At 45.4% G+C, this 26,968-nt stretch overlaps 1 protein-coding gene across 2 annotated transcripts in view; it reads left to right on the forward strand.

Annotated features, from left to right (window-relative positions):
- TMEM59 (transmembrane protein 59) overlaps window positions 1–26,968 on the forward strand; it is a 141,280-nt gene that overhangs the window by 62,598 nt on the left and 51,714 nt on the right. The window contains exons 4-5 of one of the 2 annotated variants that reach the window (XM_085602573.1): window positions 3,071–3,223; window positions 12,170–12,251. In XM_085602573.1, the coding sequence (XP_085458699.1) occupies window positions 3,071–3,223; window positions 12,170–12,251 (235 nt within the window). Of the gene's footprint in view, window positions 1–3,070; window positions 3,224–9,063; window positions 9,546–12,169; window positions 12,252–26,968 lie in introns of those variants that run through there. The other variant, XM_085602577.1, reaches the window with a different exon arrangement.

A 26,968-nucleotide genomic window follows, 5' to 3' on the forward strand; every position in this document is an offset into this window, starting at 1 on the left:
CTACGTGAGGAAAACACAGCATTCCCTAGCAAACGTGTCTCTACACCAGCAAAGAGGCCGTGGGTGGACTGGGATGTGAGAGCCCATCTCGCAGCAAAGACAGACCTGGTTCTGCCCACACCGACATTGTTCCCATCAGCCGCAACAGCTGCGTGTAGCGGTTAATCACTGCAGCAACCTGCATCTGCTGTGCGGCACAAGAACCAGGGCATAGAAAGAGTGGACTACCAGTGTCCAATGGCAGGAAGGATCAATCATTCCGAGACATGCTGATGAGATCCATGAATGCGATGGTGAAGGAGGGCACTTTGTCACGACATACCCATCTCCTGAGGAGCAGAACAATGATCAGACCCCACTCACAAAGGTGTTCATAAAAGCCCTGTTTGACTTCTTGAGAACAGACATCCAAACTGTGAAACACTACCTCATGTCAGAATTGCGAGAGGTGCTTCAGGATCGGAGCACTATGGAGGACAGGATATCCTTCATGGAGACACTGAGATGGCGAGAGGCGAGGAGTGTGAACATTTGCAACAAAAAGTGCTGTGCCAGCCACACATCTTCCTCCCAAGACTCTGGCCTAGGGCATACTTGGTAAAGGCACAGGTGACAAAGACTACACCTGCACAGGCAGAAGCACTGGAGGAACATATTGAATTGTCTGAGGTAATCGCTACGATATCGCACTTACAACCCCTGAAGGTGCTCAGACTGGATGGCTTTACACCACTTTTTTACAAGATCTTGTTACACCCTGGCTCCTATACTTACTAGGTTATACAACTCTTTTGTGGATTCCGGGACACTCCTGCAGTCCATGTTGGAAGCTGCCATTACTGTCCTGCCCAAACCAGGTAAGGACGCTCACCTATGTAGCTCATACAGACCAATTTCTCTACTTATCATTAATGCAAATACATGCACTAGTGTACTCGTTTCTAGACTCAACCCCCCTACATGTCAAACTTGATTGACCCCAACCAGACTGGCTGTATGTCTAATGAGAGAGGTCTTAAATGGTGGCCTGATTGCTCACTGTAGATGCAGAGAAGGCTTTTGAGCAGTTTCAATGGCCTTACATTCTCTCCACCCAGAGATGCTTCAAGAGTAGTTTTACTGATTGGTTTCAGTGGATACGATACAGTGTCCTTTGGCTACAGTGCAGGTGAATGGAGGTGCCTCCTGTCCATTCACCATACACCGCGGGACTCGGCAGGGCTACTTTTTGTTTGGGCTCAATATGCATACTATCAGCCTTTACATGGACAACGTGATAGTGGCCCTCGCGGACTCCATGATGTCCTTGCTGGTGCTAATTCAAGAACTATTGCTTTTTGAGGAAGTTTCTGGGTTCAAGGTTAACCTTCCTAAATTCCAAATATTGAACTTCGCAGTGGCCACAACTCATCAAGAGTACCTGCAGGCCTGATACCCAATCGCATAATCCAGACTCTCTACCCTACCTTGGGATACAGTTCACACCTCATGCATCCAAAACAGCTGAGGGTAACCACTACCGCCTCACTGGACAGGTGACCGCTGAACCCCAGAATTGGCAGTGTCTTCAACTCTCTTGGTTAGATGGAATCGTGGAGTGGCACCTTGCATATCACTCAACACACAGATTTGGGGGGCGCCCATTGTCGAATGTTACTGCCAAGCTTTGCAACTTCGCTTTCTTGTTGAGTGGGGCAATTTGCATTCAAGAAACACTGGTGTTTTATGGACCTGACCATAGCGGGCTCTGAAGTATGGGAGCTACCGTGTCTCCCTAGACCGAGCAGGGCCTGGGGGGCTGTATTTGTCACCCATCGCACAAGCCACACTAGTGGTGTGGGGCATGGTGGTGGCCCGAAAGCGACTTACCACATTTCCCTTAACAACCACCCTCCCCCCCTTGATAACCCTCTTAAAGTGCTGGCAGTCTGCAGGGTGTAAGCAGATAGGCAATTGTTTGATGAATCTGGGATTATCCCCTTTGATACACAAAAAAGATTTCAATCTAGCAGACGCTGACTGCATGCAACATCTGCAAGCCCGCTATTGGGTGAAGCATGTTAAGCTGCATGCCTACCTCACTTTAACGCCATTCGAGAAGAGGCTGTTAAGGATAGCCGCCTGATTTCTGAGCTGTATTCCCTCTTAGGCTGCCTCATTTCCTAGCCCAAGAGCACTGGTCAGGAGCACTGGAATGTGGAAATAGGCAGATTCTTATCACCCCAAGAATAGGAGGATATAGTTTAAAGAGCACAACGTATGGCACGTACCTGGGACAGCTGTTAAGGTCGTTTTATTCTGGTATTGGACACGTGCTAGATTACAGAAATTGCGAGAAGAGCGCAGCAAGGAGTGTTGGAGGGTGTTTGGTGGCACCAGTACTCTGGTGCACCTGTTATGGAACAGCCCCAAACTGACTCGGTTCTGGGAAAAGATTCTTAAGGATATAGATTTGGTCTTCAACACACACATTCCCACTTTACATCATATGTGCTTCTCGGGCTGCCTACTCACCTGGCATATCCTTTGAAGTCCCTGAGGGGCAAACAAATGACCCTAGAACTAGGAGCAGCACATCAGACGATCCTTTTGCTCTGCATCAGATAGGACGCCAGACTATACATCCTGGCTTCACCGAATATGGCACCTTTTGGGCATGGAACGACTGACACGGACAATAGAACACCGATTGCAGCCTTATCAAGACCTTATTGTTATCACTTGGATTTAATGAGCTGTCCTGCCCTAAATATGTACAACTGTTGCATTTGATTGCCCCCACCAGGAAGGGTCATGGTAACTGGTGCAGGAGTAGGCTAGATCATGAGACATCATGCATGGGGCAGGAGCGCGCCTAAGGGTAGTAAGATTAAATCATCACACTGGATATGCCATTGCTAGGGGCGGAGGGTTAGAAGGCCAAAAGGACTTTCTTGTTTTGGAAGGTTTTTATGTTTATAAGCATTACCAATCAACGCATGCACATACAACTACATATCAAAGAGAGTTTAACACTAAATTGTCACAGCCCCACTATGCATCCTCTTAACGTTTGACCATATTTTTTCAGCTGTTGGCAATGAGACCAAAAATTCACCTTCTTTACCCTTTGACACTGGTGAGATCGATTTGGAGCGACATGATGGGCTCTGCACATGGTTTTATAACATCATCATGGACTTTCTACCTTCAAGCAGATGACGACAAAATTGTGGTATTCCAGGTATTGTTCATTTTCACTTGTAAATTAAGAGCATTGCTGTTTTACATCTTACCTGAATGCTTTGAACAAGAAGGGCAGCACAAATGTTTAACTAATGCCAAATACCATGTACATTTGCTATTACTGGTAGAGATTTGGCGATGAATAATGAACAATGGTCCAGTGGATTGACATACGTATTGTGTAATGCACATGTCCATTGATACATTTATGTACTGTCAAAAGGGTGAAATAAATCCACCAGCACCTTTTTTTGTGAAATGGGTTATTTGTTAAAGTTTCAGCTGCATTTTCACTCCAGCTTTGGAGTTAACACTCCTTTTGTAGTACTGGTAATACTCATTGGAGAACAGCACTAGTCATGTGTTTTGGGTTTTTAGTTATAAAGCATTTTTTTTTTTAACTTGAGCTTTATTGATTTTTTTTAAACACATATAAGTACTTCAAGTAGCAGTGGTTCCTGGAACAAAAATAACTATTAGAGAAATTACGCTACACAGAGGAGTCCTTCCTTCAGTATCGTGATAATCCACTAGACAGCAGCTTCCTTCTCAACATCGCAACTATCTCCCTCATGTCAAGACTCATCTACATCACCAACTCTGGGAGCCCCAAGGTCAAACCTAGGTGTTCATAGGGTAAACTAAAACCATAACTTGGGCAGGAAAAGAAGGAAGGTAATGGAAATGGGTTTGAATCAAGCTGGTGATGAGGATGGATCAGCTTGGCTGCCAAGGACTAGTCCAGGGCATAACAGTGGCTTGAAATCTGAAAATACACAACACTGAAATTCTGTTGGTATCCTACAGCCGCCTCATTGTGCAAGTACAATCTATCCTTAAGGTGAAGCACACTTAAGTTTCCTTGTGTAACACACTGATCATAGCTGGGGAGATTTTTCTTGACAGTGCTCCTATAGACTTGAATTCTTGTTGGACAGGAGCAAAATCCCATCAGTGCCTCTCTATGGTTTGTGAAGTATCCATAAAGGAAGTAGTTTGGCCCTCCTGTGCAAATTGAGTTGATATCTGTAAGATATGTTCCCTCAACTCTGTCACTCAAAGATGGCATCATGGTAGGGGTTGCACATGTATGCACTTTGGGGGAAGTGGTCTTTCGTGGGATTGGTAATCTTTCAATTCTAGAATAGTGGTATTTAGTGGCTTTTCCATCACTAGAGGACACCAGGGGAGTAAATACATTTGGCTTCACTTCTTCTTTCACATCTCCTTGGATGTGCTAGGCATGTCTCTGACCCAGTGCCTCACCCAACCACTTGACCCCAATCTGGCAGAAATTTACCAAAGAGGAAACACTACTCCAACTCTCCTCAGATATGGCAGATGAGGTGCCTCAGTTCAGTGTGTTCTCCCTCTCCTTTATTTCGCTCTGTGCATCAGAGTGCATGCATTACAGTGCTAGGCCCACTCTCCTATCCCAGCCGGCTGCTCTCGTCACCACAGACAGTGTTCCTGCCCTGCCTAATTAAACCATCTGCAGCCTCTGTTACTGGGCGGGGGGGGGGGTCTTCTCTGGGTGTTCCCCCATTTGCTGCTCTGCAGGTTCTCGACAACTTACCTCTGCCTCCCCTAAGATTCTATAGTGTTGGTACCTCTGGAGCGCAATAGCGCTTGGCATCTGGAAGTTTCTCTGGTTGGTTGAACATCAAGATCAAATGAGGCAGGCGTCAAAACAGCCTTTAGGTATCCTTTGACTGACTGCTACCAGCTTATATAGTGTGTGATCCAATTCCAATAAGTTGTGATTAGTTAGGATTTGATCCAGCCCAGAAGTTCCCCTGTTCTTTTAAGGTGTGCATAAGAATTTTGTGGTTGACTATCAAATGCTGCTGAAAGACGGAATTAGCAGGCACGGGTTCCTGCTTTCCAAAATGTGAAGAGTCAATTGAGTATTTGTAGAGTAGCCAAGGTAGTACGACCAGCTCTAAACCCAGACGAACTCATCAAGAAGGTTGTTCTCTTTTACAAATAGTTTTAATTGAGTGTTGAAGCAACATTCTATGATTATGGTTAGGAATAGAAGCCCAGAGTAGGTAGTGAAATCCTCTGGATCAGCCATGGATAATAGTTTAGGAGAGTAGTCACTTGACCTATTTTTTAAGCAGTCTGGGAATATTCTTTTTATGGTAATTTCATGAGCCTCGACCAGTACGGAATTGGGACGTTGCCCCTCTTTTTGGCCAATTTAGCAGGCAAAGCGTTTGAGAAGTGGCACGAAGGATTGAGCTTGGATGTAGTGTTGAGAATTTTAATCTGACCTTTTTCTCTGAACTGGACCAGTTGTTTGCAGATTTTCTATCAAGCGCAGGTGAAAGATTATTAGGTAGCAAAGAAAGAGACTTGCTTTGTTACTTTTAATCTTAGTATCGTAGACTTAAGCAAATTCCTTACATTGCTTTTACATTTCGATTATTTTTAACAGAGCTGTGGGCTTTGTCACAGCATTGCCCTATCTCAAAAAGCTTTTTTTGGCCCGTTTTTGCCAACTAAGGAAGAATTTTTCTTCCTCTCTCTTTTTCTGACAGGATGCAGAACGGCCTAACGAAGGCTCAGATTAAAAGTTTGTATCCTTAATCTGAATTTTGGGTCTTTTTATTTGACCACAAGTTAAAGGTTAAAAAAAAACAAGCATTTACAATGCAATGGTCTCGGCATTGGTAAAGTTAGAGCTATTGGCATTGCTCATGACATTATTTTTGTTTGTTTGTTTTTAAAACATTTAAAGAAACGGCATTGTCATGAGCAATGCCAATAGCTCTAACTTTAACAATGCCGAGACCGTTGCATTGTAAATGCTTTTTTTTGTTTGTTTTTAAAACATTTAAAGAAACGGCATTGTTATTTACAATGTCAATAGCTTAATCACTCTCAAAAGCGAGATTTATTATGCGAGCATTATTTGGGAAGTTTGGCAAACCCATAATTATGAGGAAAACGCTGCAGCATCGCAAAATGCCAGTGGCCCAGACTAATATGCATGATGAGTATTTGGATCCCATGCCCATTCCTCCTTTGTCCTCTCTGCTGAAACTGCTCTCTGAAGTGTCAAATTTTATTAATACTAAACAAAAATCGCACTCCCGTGCCAGGGCCAGACTTGGCGTTGATAATGATTGTTTGAAAAGGGAACTTTGAAAGGATACGAACTTGAGCAATTCTGGTTTCAAAATATAATAGAACACTGTAGAGGCATGCGTCTACCGACTGTTCTATATAATTTGGGATATATTTCTTAATCTGTCGAGTTCAGCCACTGCATGATTATATTGTCTCTTTTTGAAACTCAGGAGCAGTAACATTGTCGTGGTGTCACTAGGGCTTCAAGTGGATGCTTTCTCAATATTATATACAAGCCACAGTTACTGCTAATTTATCTTCTGCAACTAACAACGATTGACAAAGCCAATAGTCCTAACTTGTTGTAGGTAGCATGTTACTTGCTGTATCATTATGCCTGGATGCAATGACAAAAGAGACAGCAAAATACAATTCGTATAGACCCGGCGCAACACCGTCCCCCACCCCCACCCATGTTTTTTTCTCCCACTTAAAGCCCTGGGTAGGATACTCAACAACAGGGCCGAACTGGAACCCCAAAGTAGGCCTGGCAATTATGTCTGACCAGCTGGAGGGTCATGGGGGAACATTAACTAGCAAGTCGGCAAATAGCAAAGGAAGCCAGCGCCGGGCATTTTACCACTTTGTACTATCTTACCAGCTAGGAGGTGACTCGCTGGTCTCAGGCCCCCTCAATACATCGTGCCACATCTGTTACAAAAGCGAAGAGTTACGATAACGTGAGGATATCACTGCCGCTGTCCCACCACATCTGCAGAAAATCGGCCCCTTCTAGGCTCCTCCCTGCATTGTTTACAAGATGCGACGGGTGCAAGCGCCAGCCCCCTTTCGAAAGAAGCGGAGGTCAGTAAACAAGAGCTCTGCAGTGAACGGAAAGGAAATGTGTTTCAGCCTAACCCTTCCACCCAGCCCGTGGGAGAACCCTTTTAAATTGTGGTCGGAGTCACCTCAACCACAGCTGCCAAATGACTCCACGTCATAAGTGAAACGTTTCGTAAGGTTTGGATTTTTAGCCAAAAAACAATGAAATTCTTAGATCGAATTCTTTTAGCCTTTACTCAAAGATACTACGAGCTTCAGAATGACCCCCCCCCCCCCCCTCCAAACCTGGGTGGCTTAAGGTGTCAACATTTGTAAAATGCGGGCCCGCACATCTGCACGTTGGAGTTCAAAGTATGTAATCCTCCGAAATGGGAAGAATTAGCACTAATTATATTGCATGAATAATAAACCTGCATTTACATCGCTTTTATTCTGAAAGGCTTAGGTGCTATATAAAGGCATGCGTGAGAGCCAGTCAGCTGTATTTAGAGAACACGCGTGCCAGGTCAGAGGACATGCCTGAAAACGTGTGATCGTAGGCAGATCATGTATTCTCCCTTTGCGGCAATGCAATTGTTAATGTGTGAAATGCAACTGAATGGGGTGAATTCCCCTGTAGATTAAAACGATTTTAGCTGGTCTCTCGTCTCCCAATGAAAGAAGCACAGCGCTCCGATGCCTCCGAGTTAGTAACTCGCTTCATTTTATTTTAAAAGAATATTGGTAACAAACACGCGCTACCCCTAAGCAACCAGGATGCATGCCCCAGGTCAGGCCCAGTGTTCCCTGGCTCGAGCTATGAGTATGCCAGAGGAGGGGGGCTTCGAGCTCTCATTTCCTCCCCCTGCAGGCTGCCAATCAGCCCACAATGCCCGCACATCCAGTCTGTGGGAAGGTGGGCGTTGAAAACTGCATTCCTTTTCTCTCACACAACGTGCAAGGCCGAAATGTGCATTCAGCACAGCGGAGAGTCCCAGGGGAGCAGCTGACCTCTTAACACCAGCCAAGTGGCCAATTAGCTGATAAAATGAGGTTCCTCTTTAGTTGTGTAGATCAGGGGAGGGGGGCGAGGGGGCTGTTCCACAGGTGATCTAAGCCAGCAGTCAAGAGGAAAAGCTGGAAGAGGACGCAGCGCGTGGAATTCGGAGTTGGTCGTATCCGGCTGCGAGACTTGCCGACATAAATCTAGCCAAAGGTAGTTCGGTGGGATAATGCGCTTGCTCCAGCATAACGTGTTTAAATCCTTGCGGAGGGAGGTTGGCTCTGTTTTGTGCCCTTCGAAGCTTGTAACATGCTTTCTTGTCAGCTTTCAAGATCTCAAACAACCCGTGGAATAAAATGTGAGGTAGTATTGAACACTTGCAAATGTGTTTGATAAAACAGATATCGTCTACTCCGCGTGATTCACCGCACTCCTCTTGTCCGGACTGGCGCTCCTATGTGTCGACTGGTCGCCATTTCAGTTTGCTCTCAGATTGTAAAATTGCAGAACGGGAGTATTTCGCAAAGCACCTCACGCACAAAAATAATTTACATTATTTTGGTTATAAAAGATGGTGTCTCCCCCAAACGAATATAGGTATAGAAGAATTTATGAACGCCCAAAAGGAGCTGTGCGTTGAGGAATAAACATTTTAAAAACAAACGCAACAGGTAGCTCCCTGAAAAAGTAGGACGTTTCTCGATTGGACATCAAACTCACGAGTTCTTCTTCTAGAAGTAGTAAAATTGTATCCACGATCTCCCTTCCCTTAAACGTATCCTACGTTTCTCCGAAATGCAAACGGTCAATATGAAGGGGAGAAATGCTCGTACTTGCTAAAATGAACCAATTATGTAAATTAATCAAGGAGTCCTCTCCCCTGCCTCCCTGAAGTCAGAACAAACAACATTGAAAAAATCTGGCGGCAAGACGGCGGCTGCGTGACCCGTGCGAGAGTCACTCCCTGACCGCTGCTCTGCTTTATGGTAATTTTTGGTGAAATCCAATGCCCAGCTGAGCCACGGTGGTGAAAAAAAGCTGAACCTGAGCCCGGATGATTTTTCAGCAATATTTATACAAACTATTACAACGCGCATCGGAGGTGTTTGTTATCGGCGCTCTGCACCTGAGAAACCGGTCATACCTGTTGCCGGCGCTGCTTGCTGGGAGCCGGCGGTGGAGTTCACGGCTAGGCGGGATGGCTCCACGGAGACTCGCTCTGAAGGAAGGAGCGACCGGCGCTAAGACCTTAACAGCGCCTAAGAAGCAGGCTACCCCTAAGGAATCAGAAGCTGCTTGCACACCTACCCAGGAGAGGGCGGAGAGTAAAAATGGAACTACCAGCGGCGAATGGCGTCTTGCGGATGGTGCTACGAAGTCTAGGACACAGACGGTGCCCGGGATGTTTTCGGTGAAAAGGGTAAGCGGAAGACAGGGGTTTAGCCTGTTAAGACAAGATTCCAAGTAAATCTTCAACGGGGGAGAGAGTTACAGATATGGCTAGCAACATTGTTAGCAACAGTGTATCGAATGCCGCAGGAGGGACGGCTACATCTGAATCCCTCAATCCCCTTGAAGTATGTAATGGCGCCAAAGCTCCATACGCTTTAAATGCTCAAATGGGGGATATGTATAATGTAGAATCTTTAAAAAAAGGACAGAACACTACAGGCTTTCAGTGACACGGAGTCTGTTTACAAGCTAGGGCACCGGAAGACACCACCGCCTTTCTCCGAGGCAGAGCAGAAATGCCTCGGAGAAACGCAGCGTCCTTTTCGGATTCGGGGGCGTGTTTTGCTGTTGTCTCCTCCTTGAGACTTCTCGCAAAAAACACGCCCCCGATCCGAAAAGGACGGGGCCTAAATGGAGTGACTGACCTCTTCTCCAGTGGCTGGCCAGCATTTACGAGGCCAGCCAATGGAGAACAGGGGAGAAAAGGGGCTGGTTCAAGCCCCTCTTCTCCAAGTCATTAAATCTCCGACTTCCGGTTCTGCCTTTCGGCAGACCGGTAGTCCTCGACCTAAAAAAGGGTGATTGGGATTCGATAAAGATCGGACCATTTGGCTAGAATAGAGCCTGCAATTTGGATGAGATCATTTTCAGCAATAATCAGATCTGTAGCAGCACCTGATGATGTCTATGGGTTGCAGAAAGTATTAAACAAGTCGTTATTCATCTGGAAGAAAGAATGTATTTGACTTTAATTCTTCTTAGCATCCCACATTGCAGATCGAAGTCCAGTCACAAAGAAGTTTGTTGGCCATGAAAAGCTGCAAAATGACGAAGTCTATACAGTATTCAAGAAATGCTTGATGAATGTAGATGATCTTAGTCCAGTATTAGGGGCAGTAGAATTAGTGGCCAGTTTGAGGCACTGCCCCATCTAGTTGAAAGTTGTAAAATGTTTATATATCGCAGCAAGTTAAGCAAAAGGCTCCTTCACAACTCAGACAGATGGTGGCATAGTCAGATGGGATCAGTCAGGTTGGAGGTTTCATTGAGCCACGTCTCTATCACAATCAAGCAATCTAGGTCCATGTCCAAGATTGAGTCGCTATCTCTGGCTATGTTTTTTGGACTTGTGGTCGACCTTCTGAGCTGATTCAGATTGATGTTCAGCCAGTAAGGGGCTGTGATTCACCTGAATCTTATTTTTGAAGAGTTTTGTGGTTAACACTTTCACTTCCTTGGAGTGAGACTTTATGGTATCAGATATGGTGCTAGTGGCTTTAGATAGTGTTATATGAGTACCCTCTCTATTAAATTTAATTTTGCAGTTGATTTGATGACCTAGGAGTGGGGCTTCAAAAGAGGAGGGTGCCTTCCTGAGATCACTGAAATACGTGGGTGGAAGTTTCCAGGGAGTAAGAAGGTTTTTATTTCCAGGGTGTAAGAAGTCTTCTGTTCCCAGATGTGCATGGCGGGGAAGTTTGGATTAAGGTGCGTGTTTGGGACAGGTGTTTCCTAATTATTGAATTCAGGAGGGAAAAGGATATATGATTTTATATCAATGCACTGATTTAATGCATTTTGCTAAGCTTCTGCTGTTCATCGTACAACAGCAAAGTAGATGACATCAACATGCAATATTTCACCCCCGCCCCCCTATTTAAACCCTGATTGACCAAACTGTTAACACCTCATCCATACATTCTAGGAATTTTTGTTCCAGTTAATTAGGTGGAAAGTCTTAGAACTGTCATTCTGGTTTATTTATCCTAGAAGCGACCCTTTTCGGACATGACAAAAAAGTGCAGGATATTTTGAGTTTTTCCATCCTTTGTCACCATTTTGTATTCCTTTTAGTTAGATCAGTGTACAAGTAATTTCAAAAGAGGATCGAATATTGTTAAATTGACTTGCTCTAATTCTTTGAATTGTTTTTACATGTTCTCTTACTGCTTTGTGTGTAGAGTAAAAGCATGAAATGCAGCACTTCACGTGTTGAGTACAGCACTTTCACTTCAACTAACAGTAGTAGACTTGGAAACTGCATTTTTCAATTCCTTCTTTAAAAATACTTTGGCACCTTCGCTTTGCTGTTCTATCCATGAGGCAGAACATCAAGGAAATTAAGGTATGCAACGTCAAATTCTGAAACGCAATACAGCAGAACTTTGGCAGGGAAATCGTGTGCAGGTACAGTTTCTAGATGGACTTTTGACAGTTTTAAACTTGTCCAGATTTCAAATAAGACATTTAGAGTTTTATATAATACACATTTGAGTTCTCGAGGTATTTAAAACGGCATCGAGATGCAAGCTTGGGCTCCAAAAAACTTGCCTATAAATGCAGCTATCATTTTGAATTAATTTTGTAAAACTTAATCTTGGTTATGATGATGTGAATAATTTAATCAATGTGCCAACCTGGTTCTCCAGGAATAGATGAAAAATTCAATTTTCATTAAGTATTCTTCCTAAGTTCTCACATGGACTGGGTACTGCAATCCTTGCAATTCCACTGTCTCTAGCCACATTTACATTATATAATTATGAATGTTTAAGAAAGCGCTCTTGATATTGTGCTTTTGTTTTATTTCAGTCAAAGCCTGACGTACAGTATGTGCCAGAACTATTATTGGATTCCACAGATCTGAATGATTCCCCGGCCCATAAAAAGTGTGGTATGTTAATGTTCACATTATAGTAATTTGTATATAAACCCTATGTGTGAAGTAGTTGGATATAGGTTTACCAAATGCCATACAAAGGATGTTGTTGTTGACTGTAGTCTAGGTCAATGCCTCCAAGCAAAAACAGCAACATTTCACACTCTTCTGTTGGGTGTTCCTTGTGCACTCGAGATGGTGACCAGGGTGTTTTTCTGGCTTGTCCTCTCAAATAGAGTTAATGCTATGGTTAGGGTGATACTCAGATAATGTAATGTACCCGAAAGTCTATGCTACAGTGAGTTCTGTACTCCAGTAGGATCACCTTTCCAAAGATGGCAATTGTCTCCTCAATGTTCCCATCATATTCCTAAGGACACTAAATATATACATCTCTGCTGGTGGGGAAATGCATGGGTCACTTAAGGACTGTGAAATACTTTTACTCCAGTTTCTTTTGTATGCAATCTATAGCATCCGTCAATAAAATTATGTAGAAAATATTGTTAACTCTACTTGTTTTACAGAAAAGTATGTAATACTTCACATTTGCATCCCTCGTAAACCAGTTCAGTAGCTTTAAAATTCGATGAAATTCCAACGGTGAGTGAGTGATAACAGGCTGTATTTACCAGGGTATGGAATTCGCTGTGGCAAAAAAAAAAACAGTTGAGGAGAGATGTGTACAACTGAGTCCTGATGGTAAAGCTCTTGAGCCTATTGGCGGAGTGATAAAGCAACGTGGTAAAAGGTTGAAGGCATAGCTTGGAGCTCAAAGATCTCTGGAAAACACCAAGTCGAGTAAAATAAAGGAACTCTTAAAAATGCATGGTCTGTAAGTAGGCAATATGTAATCTTTGCCAACCTTTGGTCGGAATTTGACCTTGTCCCAAGGGAGGTCCTCTGGAAACTCATGACTGACCTGGGTGCCCGAAATATCTTGTAGATGTTATTAGAAGGCTACACATTAACAACTATGCACAGGTCTGATGTGCCCTAGCTCCGACCTTGTTTCTGCTATACATTAATGACCTGGTGGCTCTGCTTGAGCTATGTAAGCACACCTTGCCGAGTTTGGCCAATAGAAAGCTCCTTTTGCGGATGATACCTTACCGGTCTTGAAATCCCCTATGGGTATTTAAAACCTGTTGGACCAGTGTGGTGTCTTCTGCATTCAGAGAAGACTGGAGATCAACTTTAATGAAACCAAATACATGGTCCTTCACCCCTGCGCCTCGAATATGCCCAGTTTTCAATGATGTTCCCCTGGAGAGAGTTTGCACATTCCAATACCTAGTGTACACTCTCAGTGATCATTTTGGTTGGTCTCCCCAGATACAGAAGTGCAAACTTAGGTTAGAGCACTACGCAGGAGGCATCTTGAGCCATGCAGGGCTCCAGTGTTTGTCCGATAACCCTGACCCTCCAAATGTATAACCTGCAAGCCCTGGAGTGTCTTTATATGGTGGTGAACTTTGGGGGCACAAGAATACAAGTGACCTAGAGTTGGTGCGGGACCGTTTTATACGACTCCTAACTAACCTACCCGTTAGTACCCAGCTTACTCCCTATCGGATCGGTTTAGTTGAAATTCTAAAGCTCCCTGGGGCGGCTGGGATCTCATGCCTGGGGTTTATCAAACGTGGCCTAGCAGAGATGGGTGTGAGAACCTTTTGGGTAAATCCAGAGTCTGCATCCAGTGTATCAAAGTCCACACTCAAGGGGATTTCTTCGAGACACATGGATGGAGGGCTCCACAGGACTGTTAGGGTGGACTCTTTGACTTCAGTCTTTCTTGAGTTCAAGGATGCTTTCTCCCTGGAAGAATACATGGATATGATTGAGCCCCGCTGGTTAAAACTTAGTATATTACATTTCGGGATTGACTTTGCTTCTTCGATCATTCACTGCTAAATGGTATTGTCCGCCCCAACAAATTATATCTGAGTTGCACTTTCTGTCCCGACACAAAAGAATGTATTGACCATGTTCTCTAAATCTGATAGACTTCTAGCTGCAGATACCTTACCTTTGAATTTCTCAGACGTCAGGCTGGATCCGGAAACCTTTTCTGAGCAGTACCACTTGTGCGTGACATCGGGGGGGGGGGGGTTCCATTCCGCTGCGTGTGACGTCGTTGGAGTCAGTTATGACGTCGCGGTGCCTATATAGGCACCACCCAGGCACGCGGACATCGGATGTTTTCTTTCTGCTCCTTTTAGGCTCCAATACGGGTAGAGCTACCCCTCTTCCGCTTTTTGGCAGGCTTTTTTCTCGACTGTTGTCGCTATTTTTGCGACTTCTTGTGCGAGGGATGTCTGGTATTATAGACAGGTTTTAAACCATGCAGGACTTGTTCCCGCATGATGTTGGTTACCGATTCCCACCGCGCATGTCTGTGATGTCTTGAACCTGACCACGATTCGAAGTCTTGTTCAGACTGTCGGGCGATGGCCCCGAAGACCTTGAGGGAGCAGGCGATACAGTTGCTCGCGGCCCGGCAGTCGACACCATTAAGCGAGACTCCGAGGAGGTCAATGTCCCGTTCGAAGAAGAGGAGATCGTGGGACCGCTCACGGAGCCCAAAGGTCATCTGGACACTTGGGGAAGAGGCACAGGAAGAAGTAGTCCAAGCGGACTTCGACTTAAACTCAACGGGTGTCCGTCGTCGAGAGGTAAGGAGCACCGACGTGCTGTGCATGGTTCTGCGGAGCCGGAGCATGAGTTGACTTCGCGCCTCCCACCCTTTCGGGGAGCCGGAGTGACTCCCGCTCAAATTAAAGATTTTTACGAGGCCATGCGCCACGTATTTGATGTAACGACCCCGTTGGTGAGCCCTCTGGCCCTGCTGGGTCGGATGGGGCCCCATCAGGTTCGACACCATCGGCTTCAGCGCTGGTGGGGCCTCAGGGATCCGATTCCAGATCTGGGTCGGCGCCGGTCGTGCCAACACATCCTTCCCCGGCGTCGAACCCAAAGTCGAAACCTGCGACGTCGCCGGTGCACGTCGGCGGCGCAAGCCCCATCCTCATCCCAGATGACAAAGCCGGAACAAAGTCAAGCGACGCTAATTCCAACGTCAACAGTACCTATGGGTTCTAAGTTGTCGCCTGAGCACTTTGTGGACGTGATGGGCTCAGGAGAGGAATGGGAGGAGTCTGGAGACCCATTAGAGAAACCAGGATGTCTCTGAGGAGACTATGGACTTGATCACTTTCCCAGACACTGGCATGCTCTGTCCGCCTACAGTGGCTAAAGACGAGGGGGCGTCCTATGCCACGGGGGTTTAAGAGGGCAGCTGAGGTCCTTGGACTGGAGCTGCCCTCACTGCCCTCACTGCCCTCACTTTGGTCAGGACTAATCTCCTGACCAAAGTGCTTCAACCTGGGGCTTCCACCTCAGAACCACTATTGCCCTTTAATGAGGCCCTTACGGATGTCCTTTTAGGAACATGGTCCAAGCCTAGCACAGGGGCTCCTGTGAATAGGACGATTGCACACCGCCATCACCCAGATCCGGACGACCCAAAGTTCCTCAGCCAACACCCCACCCCAGAAAGTTTGGTGGTGCAGGCCTCTACTTCCCAGGATGCATTCCCTTCTGCCCCTCCAGATAGGGAATCCAAGAGACTGGACTCATTTGGGAAGATATTTTCTTCCTCCAGTCTGGCATTGCAGTCGGTGAATACCACATGCTTGTTGAGCCATTTCTCCCGGTTCGGACGGTTGCGCAGGTGCTGCCACAAGTCCCAGAGGAGGCCCAGGCTGTGCTCTCCCAAGCTGTCAAGGACTGTAGAGATGCAGCAAAAATTGCCATTCGGTGTGGTTTGGATACGACCGATTCGCTGGGCATGTCCATTTCAACAACGGTGGCCTTGAGACGCCAAGTCTGGCTTCGTACAACTGGCTTCTCGTGGGATGTCCAAGCCAATTTGATGCACATGCCCTTCGATGGAATCCGCCTTTTTGGGGAAAAGGCAGACTCAGCCCTGTTTAGGTTAAAGGACTCCCTAGCTATGGCCAGATCCTTGGGCCTCTCCTCCACTCCTTGTGGCCAGTCTTTTTTTTGCCCCTTTCGTGGCAACTGAAGGGGTTTCCAGCCGCGTCAGCCCTATCCTAGCCACGTCCCGCACAGACTACGTGGACGAGCAAGCGGTATATTCAGTCCTGGGAATGGAGGCCAGAAGTAGTCTGCCATGCAGCCTCCAAGCACTCCTAGGCTAATTCTGCAGGACCACACTACTCCAGTGGGTGGGAGAATTCATCATCTCCTCCGCTGAAGATCTAGAACAGACAAGTGGGTCTTGCAGATCGTCCAGGAGGGCTATTCTCTTCCTTTCCTTTCCTCCTCCTATTCCATCAACTCGGGAACGACCGGCGGAGGATCATTTGAAGTTGCTCCAAGAGGAAGTTACAGCCCTTTTGGCCAAGGGAGCTGTAGAAAGGGTCCCAGCTTCAAAAGTAGGCCATGGCTGTTATTCCCGCTACTTTCTGATTCCGAAGACGAACAAGGGGCTGTGGCCCATTTTAGATCTTCGGACCGTTAATCTTTTCCTCCAAAAAGGAGAAATTCAAAATGCTCACATGGGCTCAGGTCTTGTCTGCCTTAGACCAAGGAGAGTGGATGGTGGCGTTGGACTTGCAGGATGCATATTTTCACATTCCTGTCCTGCCGGGCCACAGGCATTACCTGCGGTTCAAGGTAGGCCACGAGCACTTTCAGTTTACCGTCCTCCCCTTCGGTCTTCCCAGTACCCCTCGGGTGTTCACCAAGGTGATGGCAGTGGTTGCAGCTAATATGCGCAGGTTGGGGTTTTCAGTCTTCCCCTACCTAGATGACTGACTGTTGAAGGCGTCCTCGCCCCAGGTAGTCCTCTTCCCCCTTCAGACTACAGCGGACCTCCTGCATTCGCTGGGGTTCTCTATAAACGTGCCAAAGTCACATCTTTTCAGATGCTGACTTTCATCTGATCGGTTCTGGACACAGTGCAGTTTCGGGCTTATCCTCCCGAGCAGCGAGTCCAGGATATTCAGGTTATGATTCTGAAATTTGAGCCTCTTTCCTGGATTTCGGTGAGGTTGATTCTGTGGCTGTTGGGTCTCATGGCCTCCTGCATCCTGTTGGTAAGACACGCCAGGTGACGTATGCGGGTTCTGCAGTGGGACTTGAAGTTCCAATGGGCACAGCATCGTGGAAATCTCACTGACGTGGTTCAGATCTCGGATTGATCTGCTGTGGTGGTTAACGAACCGCGATTGGGTCAACGGCAGACCTCTTTCCCTTCCCCAACCAGATTTCAGTTGCGATGAATGCACCACTTCTGGGATGGGGCGGCCACTTGAAAGAGGCGGAGAACAGGGGTCACTGGTCTCCGGCGGAGACTGGGCTCCACATAAACTTGTTGGAGCTCTGAGCAATTTGGTTGGCATTGAAAGCATTTCTTCCGTCTGTCAAGGGTAAGTTAGTGCAGGTGTTCACAGACAACACCACCTCCATGTGGTACTGCAACAAGCAGGGCGGGGTGGGGTCGTGGACCCTTTGTCAAGAGGCCCTGCGTATCTGGACATGGCTCGAACAGCAGGGCATAACGCTGGTGGTTCAACACCTGACAGGTTCTCTGAACGCCAGGGCGGACGATCTCCACCATCGATGCCTTCAGGATCACGAATGGTGTCTCCAGTCGGAGGCGGCGCAAGGTCTCTTTCAGCAGTGAGGAGAACCTTGGTTAGATTTATTCGCCTCCGAAAAGAACACGCAATGTCCACAGTACTGCGTGCTGGAGTTTCCAAAGCTACTATCGCTCGGCGACTAGTTTCGTTACGAGTGTTGCTCAGGCCTGTTGTACGCCTTTCCCAGGGTTCGAATGAAATCAGGAGCGACCTGGCCGAAGTCATCCTTGTGGCGCCGGACTGGGCAAGGAGAGTCTGGTATCCAGAGTATCTGGGCATGAGTATTGAGCCTCCGATCAGCCTGCCCCTACCGGAGGAACTTCTGTCGCAGCAACAGGGAAGGGTTCCCACCTGAACCTGTCGACACTGCACCTCCATGAGTGGAGATTGAGCGGTGGCAGTTTATGGCCGGCAGAAATGTGTATTCTTCTGTACAGAGATGTCCATTGACCCTCTTTCTGCTCCTCTATCTACTGTCCTTTTATTCATTCTAACCCTTGCCCAGCAGGGCTCTGCCTTGGGAACTCTCAGGGTTACCTCCCTGCTCTGCCTGCGTTTTTGCGGCTGCAAGACCAGCCTTCTCTCTTTAAATCCCCGATTGTAAATAGTTTTCTAAAAGGGGTGGCTTATTTATTTCCACCCGTGCTCTTTATTATGCCGCAATGGGACCTTAATTTGGTCCTCACTTACCTAATGTGCGCTTCTTTCTAGCCTTTACACAATTGTTCCCTCCGGCTGTTGTCCATCAAAACAGCCTTCTTAGTGGCGATAACATCGGCCCGGAGGGTGAGTGAATTGAAAGCGTTATCCAGCTCGCCTCCTTATCTTATGTCCTTTCCAGACAAAGTTGTGCTTCGCACCAGGCCATTATTTTTACCAAAGGCTGCGACCTCATTTCATCTGGGCCAATCCATTACTTTGCCCACCTTCTGTGCTCCCCCACATCCCTGTAAGGAAGAGGAGCGTCTCCACCGGCTGGACCCAAAAAGAGCATTGTCATTCTACCTTGACCGCACAAAAGAGTTCCGGGTGGATGACCAACTCTTTGTGGGGTATGTGGGAGCAGAGAATGGAAAGGCAGTGAAGAAAAAAAACATATCTCGCTGGGTAGTTCTCTTGCAATAAAATCTGTTATGCCTTGGCAAAGAAGCAGCCCCCTGAGGGATTAAGGGCCCACTCCACCAGGGGAAAGGCTGCAACTACGGCCTTCGCTCGGGGTGTCCAAGTCCAAGACATCTGTCAGGCAGCGACGTGGGGATCATTGCACGCGTTCGCCAAACATTATTGCCTGATGGTCAAATGCGCAGGGATGAGCACTTTGCCTGTCCAGTCCTGCAAGACTTCTTAGTCTAGGTCATGAGTCCGCAACCCACCGCCGGGATGGTATGGCTCGGGTATCTGATTCAAAGGTAAGGCATCTGCAGCTAGAAGTCTCTATCAGATGAACAGGTTACCTTCGGTAACGCATTAAATGGTAGAGACTCTATCTGCAGATTCCTTACAGCCCCACCAATGCCTACCTGCCTTGCGGACTGATGTAGTAGGTCTAGAGTTATTCCCCTTTCAGGGCCCTAGTTTTGCACATGATTACGTCAGTCACTTCGTGGCTCTGTGCTTCCGGCGTGGCAAAAAATCAAAGTACTGACGTCCGCGCGCCTGGGTGGCACCTATATAGACACGCAACGTCATAACCAACGCTATGGACGTCACTCGAAGCCGAATGGAGCCACCCGACGTCACGCGTAAGTGGTATTGCTCAGCAAAAGTTTCCAGATCCAGCCTGACACCTGGGAAACTCAAAGGTAAGGAATTTGCAGCTAGATAGTCTCTACCAGATAATGCGTTACCAAAGGTAAGTAACTTGTTGTTTTTGACTGTATTACCACGCTTATCAGAGGAAATTAATTGTGCTGCTGTTTCGTAATCTGGGGGCCAGGGATTATAGAACAGCCTCCAGGATTTAGATCTAACACAGCACAGCCAATTGTACAGAAAAGGGCCTCTCATGTGTTCATAGACTAGGTGTGGAGACCTATATGCAGCCTATGCCTGCAGCACACAATCAGCTGTTATCAAATTAATTTAATGTTCTTTATTATCATGATTTTGGAATTTTAGTACTATGTATGACTTTTATGTACCTTTTTAACCCTACATATACTGCTATTTTCCTGGATTTTCTCCTAATTTTTATCGCAGTGATTTTAAGTGGTTCTGTGTTTGGTATTTTATGTTCTTTTATGGCAGCTCTTTCCAAACAAAGGATTGGTGTTGATTTAATAAAAATAAATGAGCTGTGCATTTGAGGGCTGAAGCTGTGGGGTAGCTCTTCAGGTTATAAAGGTAAAAGGAAAACTGGTATTAAACAATATGACTGGAGTGGGGGGAGCAACAGAAATCTTGGGTTCATAGATGGAGCAGGAGTATGCGTTCTTGAGCAGCTATCTGCGCACAAGATGCGCAGAATGCAAAGTTCCAACTAGAACTGTAAGTGATCACAATCCCTTGTCAATTAAGATTCATTTGAGCTCCAATGTCCATATGCTTGCTATACCAGCCGGACAGTTGCAGTCAGTCGAAGCCAAACCTCTCCTGAAAAGAATTAAGTGGAGGCTTTGCAGTAAACTTCAATAACAAAAGTGCAAAGAATGACATAGACCCCTTGCCTCCGATGAAGAACTGACCTTGGTAGAAAAAGAATGGGGGACTCTAATAACAGGTCTACGCGGCGCGCTAACTTTATTTAAGGTTGTCATTATCGCTGCTGCTAATGAGTCTCACGCATAAACCATATACTAAGAAAATAGAATTTCAACATAGAAAAAGGTTGTGCCGGCTGGCCGAAATCCGGCATAAAAGGCGGAAACGAGCTGTGGCTGAAAGAGAGAGAAGAGGCACTGACAAAACATAAAAAAGACAGCCAGGGCCTTAAAACAAAAATACATGGATGAAGAGTACATGCACATAGTCCAGTCAAGATAAATTTATTCAGCCAAAGATCATAAAAGCACACAAAAAGCCAGATCACATATTTATAAAAGTATAGTGAATAAAAACACATCACTGAGCCAGATCAATCTATGATATTCAGTAAACTTCATAACATTTAATGAGATTAAAAGGTGTTGCCGGTAACAAATTCATACAGAAACTACTAATTCCAAGGTTCATAACCCCTCCTAATGTGAAATGCTGATTTTATAAAAATTGAGTACTGCACAGAAAACTGCGAAAGAATCTAGTAGTGCCTGCATAAGCAGTAGCCCTTCCTTATACTGTCTCACATTGGCCTTCCGAAAATGATTGCCTAGAAACAAAGTGTTGACTCCTGGTACAAGTGGCAAAACAAATTGGCTGATACTGTGAGTTGAGCTATTGTCTCACCCGCGGGAGGGTAGGTCTTGAGGCCAGGTGCCCATTGTGGAAGAGGCAACTTTAAAGTGCAAAGTGCTTAGTCTAAAAAGGGTAAGCCAGTAACGATAAGTAGGGGATATAATCCACCCCAGTGAAGGCTCTAGGCCAGAGGTTGTTGTTACTTGTCATAGTTTACAATCCTTTGCATTTTTTGGGCAGCATCTATGTAGTTATTCATGCAGTGCTCAAGGTATGCTTTTTTTAACAAGTGGCTTCAAATTTGGGCTAATGAAAAAAAGGGAAATTGTAAAAATCGGACAGACCCAAGTACGCAAAAGAAACAAACCTTCACATACTTAAGCCCTGGTATTTGATCTGCCCCCATCTAATGGCATGCTGTCTGAGATACAAGATCTTGTTAATCCAGCCTCTTGACCACATTTTCGTCCAGAGTAATAGGGGTGCTCGCCTTTTCACATCTTTCAGAAACAGCATGCCAAGCTTTTTGTGACAAATTAGATAGGGAGTGCTTTCTGAGACTGATAAAAGTATATGCATAAATTGATTCTCCATGTGTTGTAAAGGTTCCAAGCTATTATGCCCCCAGAGGGCAGCACCATAAACTCACCCTGACCTACACTTACTCTTGTAAATATTCAGCATTGCTTCAATTGGTTTATTTTGAAGATTGCTGACAAATCTAAAAATGGCTTCAATATTTCGGCTAAAAATCTGGCCTCTCAGTTTTATGAGCGATGACCAGCCTTAAGACTGATTAAAAAAAAAAAAAAACTGATAATTGGGATTTTTAACCTTTGATGGGGCAGACTCGCCATCTTAAGAGACTTTACCTTGGTGCCGGGGCTACCACAGGTCATGGTAGGACTTAACGGCCTAAGTCCTCCATATACGTTAAAAACAAGTCTAAGAGGGCACTGGAAGCTATGTGCAGTTCGGCTTTTAGAAATGCGTCATCCACATATAATAGGATGGGTATAGAAGTATGGCCCATGCAGGGGACATCTTTACTATTACTGATCAAAAACTCGCTAATTCCATTTATGTAAAGCAGGAAGAGGAAAGGGGCTAAAATACACCCCTGCTTGATCAAATGCTCGGCGAACATTCACATATTCCTCTAACTCGTGGCGTGCAACTCACAGAAATTCTGGGGATATGTAAATGGTCTGGTAAACCAAACCACCTGTAAAAAGAACACTGTCTGTGCAGAAAAATGGACAGAACATGTAACTTGTACTTACTTGGATGCTGGGAAACCCATGGGCACCTTGGGTGAGTCATTTAGCAATGCGACTGATGCACTTAGAGGATTTATTGTATGTAACTGAGGAGGAAACCGCATAAATTCTTAAATTCATTCACAAAGACTTTGCCCCAGGGGCAAATGGACTGCCAGGCAGTATCTTCAGGGTAGACGTTGATTTTTTTTTTTTTTGGACACCCCACATGCACAACACACTTTTTAGATAGTGGAGGGGTTCTATCCTGTATCCTAGCCATAAAAAAGGCAACACCTCACCTTAACTACAGATGAATCGCCTTATTGGACGGGCAAGGGAAAAGCCTTTGCGAAGCTACTTCTGCATATATTAAAGGCCTGGGTTACGGATAATAACATTATCCCTTTGTATCAAACTTGATTTTGCCAAAAGGACTCCCCAGTGGGCATACTTAATAACTACAACTCCACAAATTCTTTAATAGTAAACACTACAAAAACCAAGGTCCTAATCTTTGGGCAATGAGCGAAAGAAACCTCAGCTAACCTGGGGTTTGGAGCCCTTAAATCTCACCATGACTGGTAATAAAAATACCTCTGTCTGGTTGTCAGATGCAGGAAAAGTCTTTCTACAAGCAAGGGCAGTAGAGGAGAAGGCAGCTAATATCTCATTTGCCCTAGCAAAACGGCATCATAAATTACATAGCCCATCAGCAGAAGGGATCTTGGCAGGAATCCCAGCCAAGTTGTTACCCATCATAAGCTATTGGCAACTAGTCTACCCTGGAATGCTCACAAACACACTCGAGCACTGTCACACCACGACATACAGGAATTTATTTGGTGGTCCTTCATACGGTTGCAGTTTGGGTTCGATAAAAGGGGCCTTGCTGGTGATCTTTAATGACTTAAGAAGTCCTCTGGCAAGTTATCTTCAAGGTGCCTCCACAACATTAAACCTTATCACGGTTAATTTGAAAGCATGTGTCTTGGCACTTTCTGTGAAATCGCACCTGCACTTACGTTGGCAGTGATGTTAGTGCTTGAAATGAGCTGGACACTGGTTTTATGTATTTTACTCTGAAAATAATGATTACCCCACACGCTATCCTTAAAATATGAAATGATCTGGCTGTTTTAAGTTTCGCTATTGTCTATTGTTTTTAATAATGATTCTTCAAAGGGGCTTACGTCCTGTCCCCTCACTTTCCTGGCTTTTCATTGGTTCCTCTGCTAGCCACTTTCTTTTTTTCACTCTAGTTCTAATGGCTGTCACATTTTTTCCTGCATTTACCAATGCTTGTTCCTCATCTGCTTCTCTTATCCATTTCCCGTAGCTGAAATACTGTTAACATCTGCTTTGGTGGACCTATTTTTTCATGGAGTTTTGCCTCTTTCTGATTTTTTGGCTTGTGTGATAATTTAAATTAAATTAGCAGATTTATATAGCCCAATTTATTACCCGGAGAGATTTGCTCAATCACCGGATGTTGCACTGCGGAGACTCGAATCGGGATCCCCAGATCTCGAGTGAGCAGCTCTGGCCACTGTGCCACATACTCTCCATTCCCTTTATACATGTTTCGAGAAAAGAACAAACTGCAGACCAAGGCCAAGCACTTCCAGTCCATGTATACTACCAATTCGTATGGTGGTGCAAACTCTTCCCACACCCGCCGTCCAAGGGTGTTATATAGAAGCCAAAACAGAATATTTGGAAGGTGCACTCGTTTCAAAGTCAATAAAGTAACGGGATTCAGTTATTCCATACAAAAAGTCCTTTTATTCAATAAATTATTCAGAACTGGCACACAGCCAACGCGTTTCGTTCCCGATTCTTTGACAGAGGGAACTTCGTCAGGGCTCCTATGTAGTAAGTCACAATTTGGCCTAAAAAATGTAGAGCATATACTGAGCTCTCTCAGGGTCAAAAGTCCCGGTCGAATGCTTTATATAGCCTTAACCACTCACTTATATTTAGTGAAAGAAAATATCTCTCCATTACAATTTGCCAAGAGAAGCGAAAGTGATGTCCATAGGATAAATAGCATCAACTATGAGTCATGCTTCTTCAATCCACCGTATATCAGACAATCAAAACTTAAACGATGAGGAAAAGTGGCTCGTATGGCATGATAGCCAGCAGGTTACTGCTGGTTATCATGCCATACGAGCCACTTTTCCTCATCGTTTAAGTTTTGATTGTCTGAAGTACTTCACTGACTTTGAAACCAGTGCACCTTCCAAATATTCTGTTTTGGCCTTTATACATGTTTCCCTGCTTTCTCCAGTGTCTTTCATTTAAACTTCTTTAGCACGCATTTCATAGTGCAATTTACGTGTTTGTTATTTAACTTTCATTTCTCTTTCACAAGGCTTTAAACACTTTGTTCCCAATCCTCTTTCAGCCCTGAGCCCTCCCCTAGTCCCCACCTCCCACCCCAGGTTTTGCATGCAGCAGCCTGAGACACTTGAGGGAGAAATGCTGATCGAGCCGAAGGTTTTGCATGCACAGTGCAAATTTCTTGCTGCCCTTCCACGTGGATATCAGCCACGCTGATCTGATGTGACCCAGTTCCTGGCGTGGCTTCAGTCTCTTGAGGCACGTGCCCAGCGGGCCGTGCAGTGCATGTGGTAACAGACGTTGGATATTAAACTGTGACACCCAACTGCACCCACCTGCCTTGCATATCTTGCGTCTTTGCCTTTCAACGTCACCGGGCTTGCAGGATCTGCCTCGTGTTTTATGCAGAGCTTGTCTCTGCTTATCTGTATCAGTTCAGGGGCTGCGCTCTGCATATGGGAAAGGTGTTGAATTCCGATCCGAATCACATAGGCGAAACCTAATGTATTTACCAATGCGTGTTATGCCGGGTGCATCCAGGGAGGTACAGCAAGGTGCATCCGAGGATGTAGAGAAAGTTCTGATAGACTGTTTTGAGCTGAATGTAAGATATCCACTTGGGACTACTGCATTGCTCGCCATATGTTTTGGGGAGCTATTTGACCATTGCTATACGGCAGACTCATTTACTCCTTTTATTTATTTTTTAAAAAAATTTTTTAGATGTATTGCAAGCTCCTTTTTACGTGTTCTGATGATATCGTGAAGATTTTAATTGGTCATACAATAAATAAACTACTAGATGGTGCACCAGCACCTAGATTGTGCCACTGTGCTAAAGCCATCCTGGGGCAAGAATCTTATACCAGAGTCTTAAAAAAATAATAAAGAAGTTGGAATGATCATATTGTCATACTGTTAATACTGCTGCGTAAAACATCTACAAAGCTCAAATCTTCAGAGGTGCAAAAGGAGCCTACCTATAAATGTATCTGAAATAAATCTACCATCAAAGAACTAAACACAGACAGAATGCCAAGCTGTGATGGCCTATATGTGGAACTATGTGGGACATATGGGTGATTGTTAGACTAACCTCAGGTTTTACTGAAGCCATTGTCCTAGGCATACTGAAACCAGGCAAGGATACCACAGGCCGTAATGCATATAGACTGTTGTCCATGTTGAATACAGACAATGTCTTTCGAAACTTGTAGGCACTACGTCTGAATGCAGTCCTGAAAGACCAGATGCATAACGACCAGTGGGGATTTGTGCCTTGTTCAAGAGAATGGCTCATGTGCTCGGTGACCTGAGTGCATGTGACCTCACGCTGACTCTTATATCTTAGCATGATGTGATTTGCAGGGGAAAGTGGTGGTTTGATGACCAATAGACATGATTACTACTGTTTAACATTACTGTTTGTTTGGCCACTACATCTACAGGTAATTCACCTTTAGGTGTCAATCGCGGTATATCGAGATCAGTACCCCAGAATACCTTATATGTAGTGTAGATAGATACTCACATAATAGGCCCTGAAGAATTGCCGCCCGATCATCCCGACTAATAGGCAAGAAACATATCGACCACGCGAGACTGAGCGCAACATCCTGAAACATCACTTCAGGTAGTCGCCACTCTAATTTTTAACCAGGTTGGAAGCCAGGGTCATTCAAATTGTTCTGCCTGACTTTACAATTCCTGTTTTAATTTGCACGGTCTATTGACCTTCACTAGCAACACATCTACACTTTTAGGCCCCTCACACCCACGGCACCAAACGGCAAGGAATAAAAGATCTCTGCCTAAGAGCCCCTCATAGGGTGCCCGTCCAGTATGGCAGCGCCGACTTGATGAGGAGTATGCCCTATGATGAAGCATGACACCTAGCTGGCTGGGTGTGTGAGGGCCCTAATTTCGAAAGGAGTGATTCCCCTTTCCCTCCTTTTATAGAGAACAACCTACTGTCTTACTGGGACTTCACTCCCATTCTCCACTGTTAGGAACTGCATACCCTAGTTTGCTTTGATCTTGATTGGTCATGTATGCTGAACCTCCAAAAAAGTATAACCACCAAAGCCCCAGAGAAGATCTGGGGAATGGAACCAGAGGCACGGGA

The sequence above is a fragment of the Triturus cristatus genome, chromosome 4_2 (genome assembly GCF_964204655.1).
Source record: "Triturus cristatus chromosome 4_2, aTriCri1.1, whole genome shotgun sequence".
NCBI classification, from domain to species: Eukaryota; Metazoa; Chordata; class Amphibia; order Caudata; family Salamandridae; genus Triturus; species Triturus cristatus.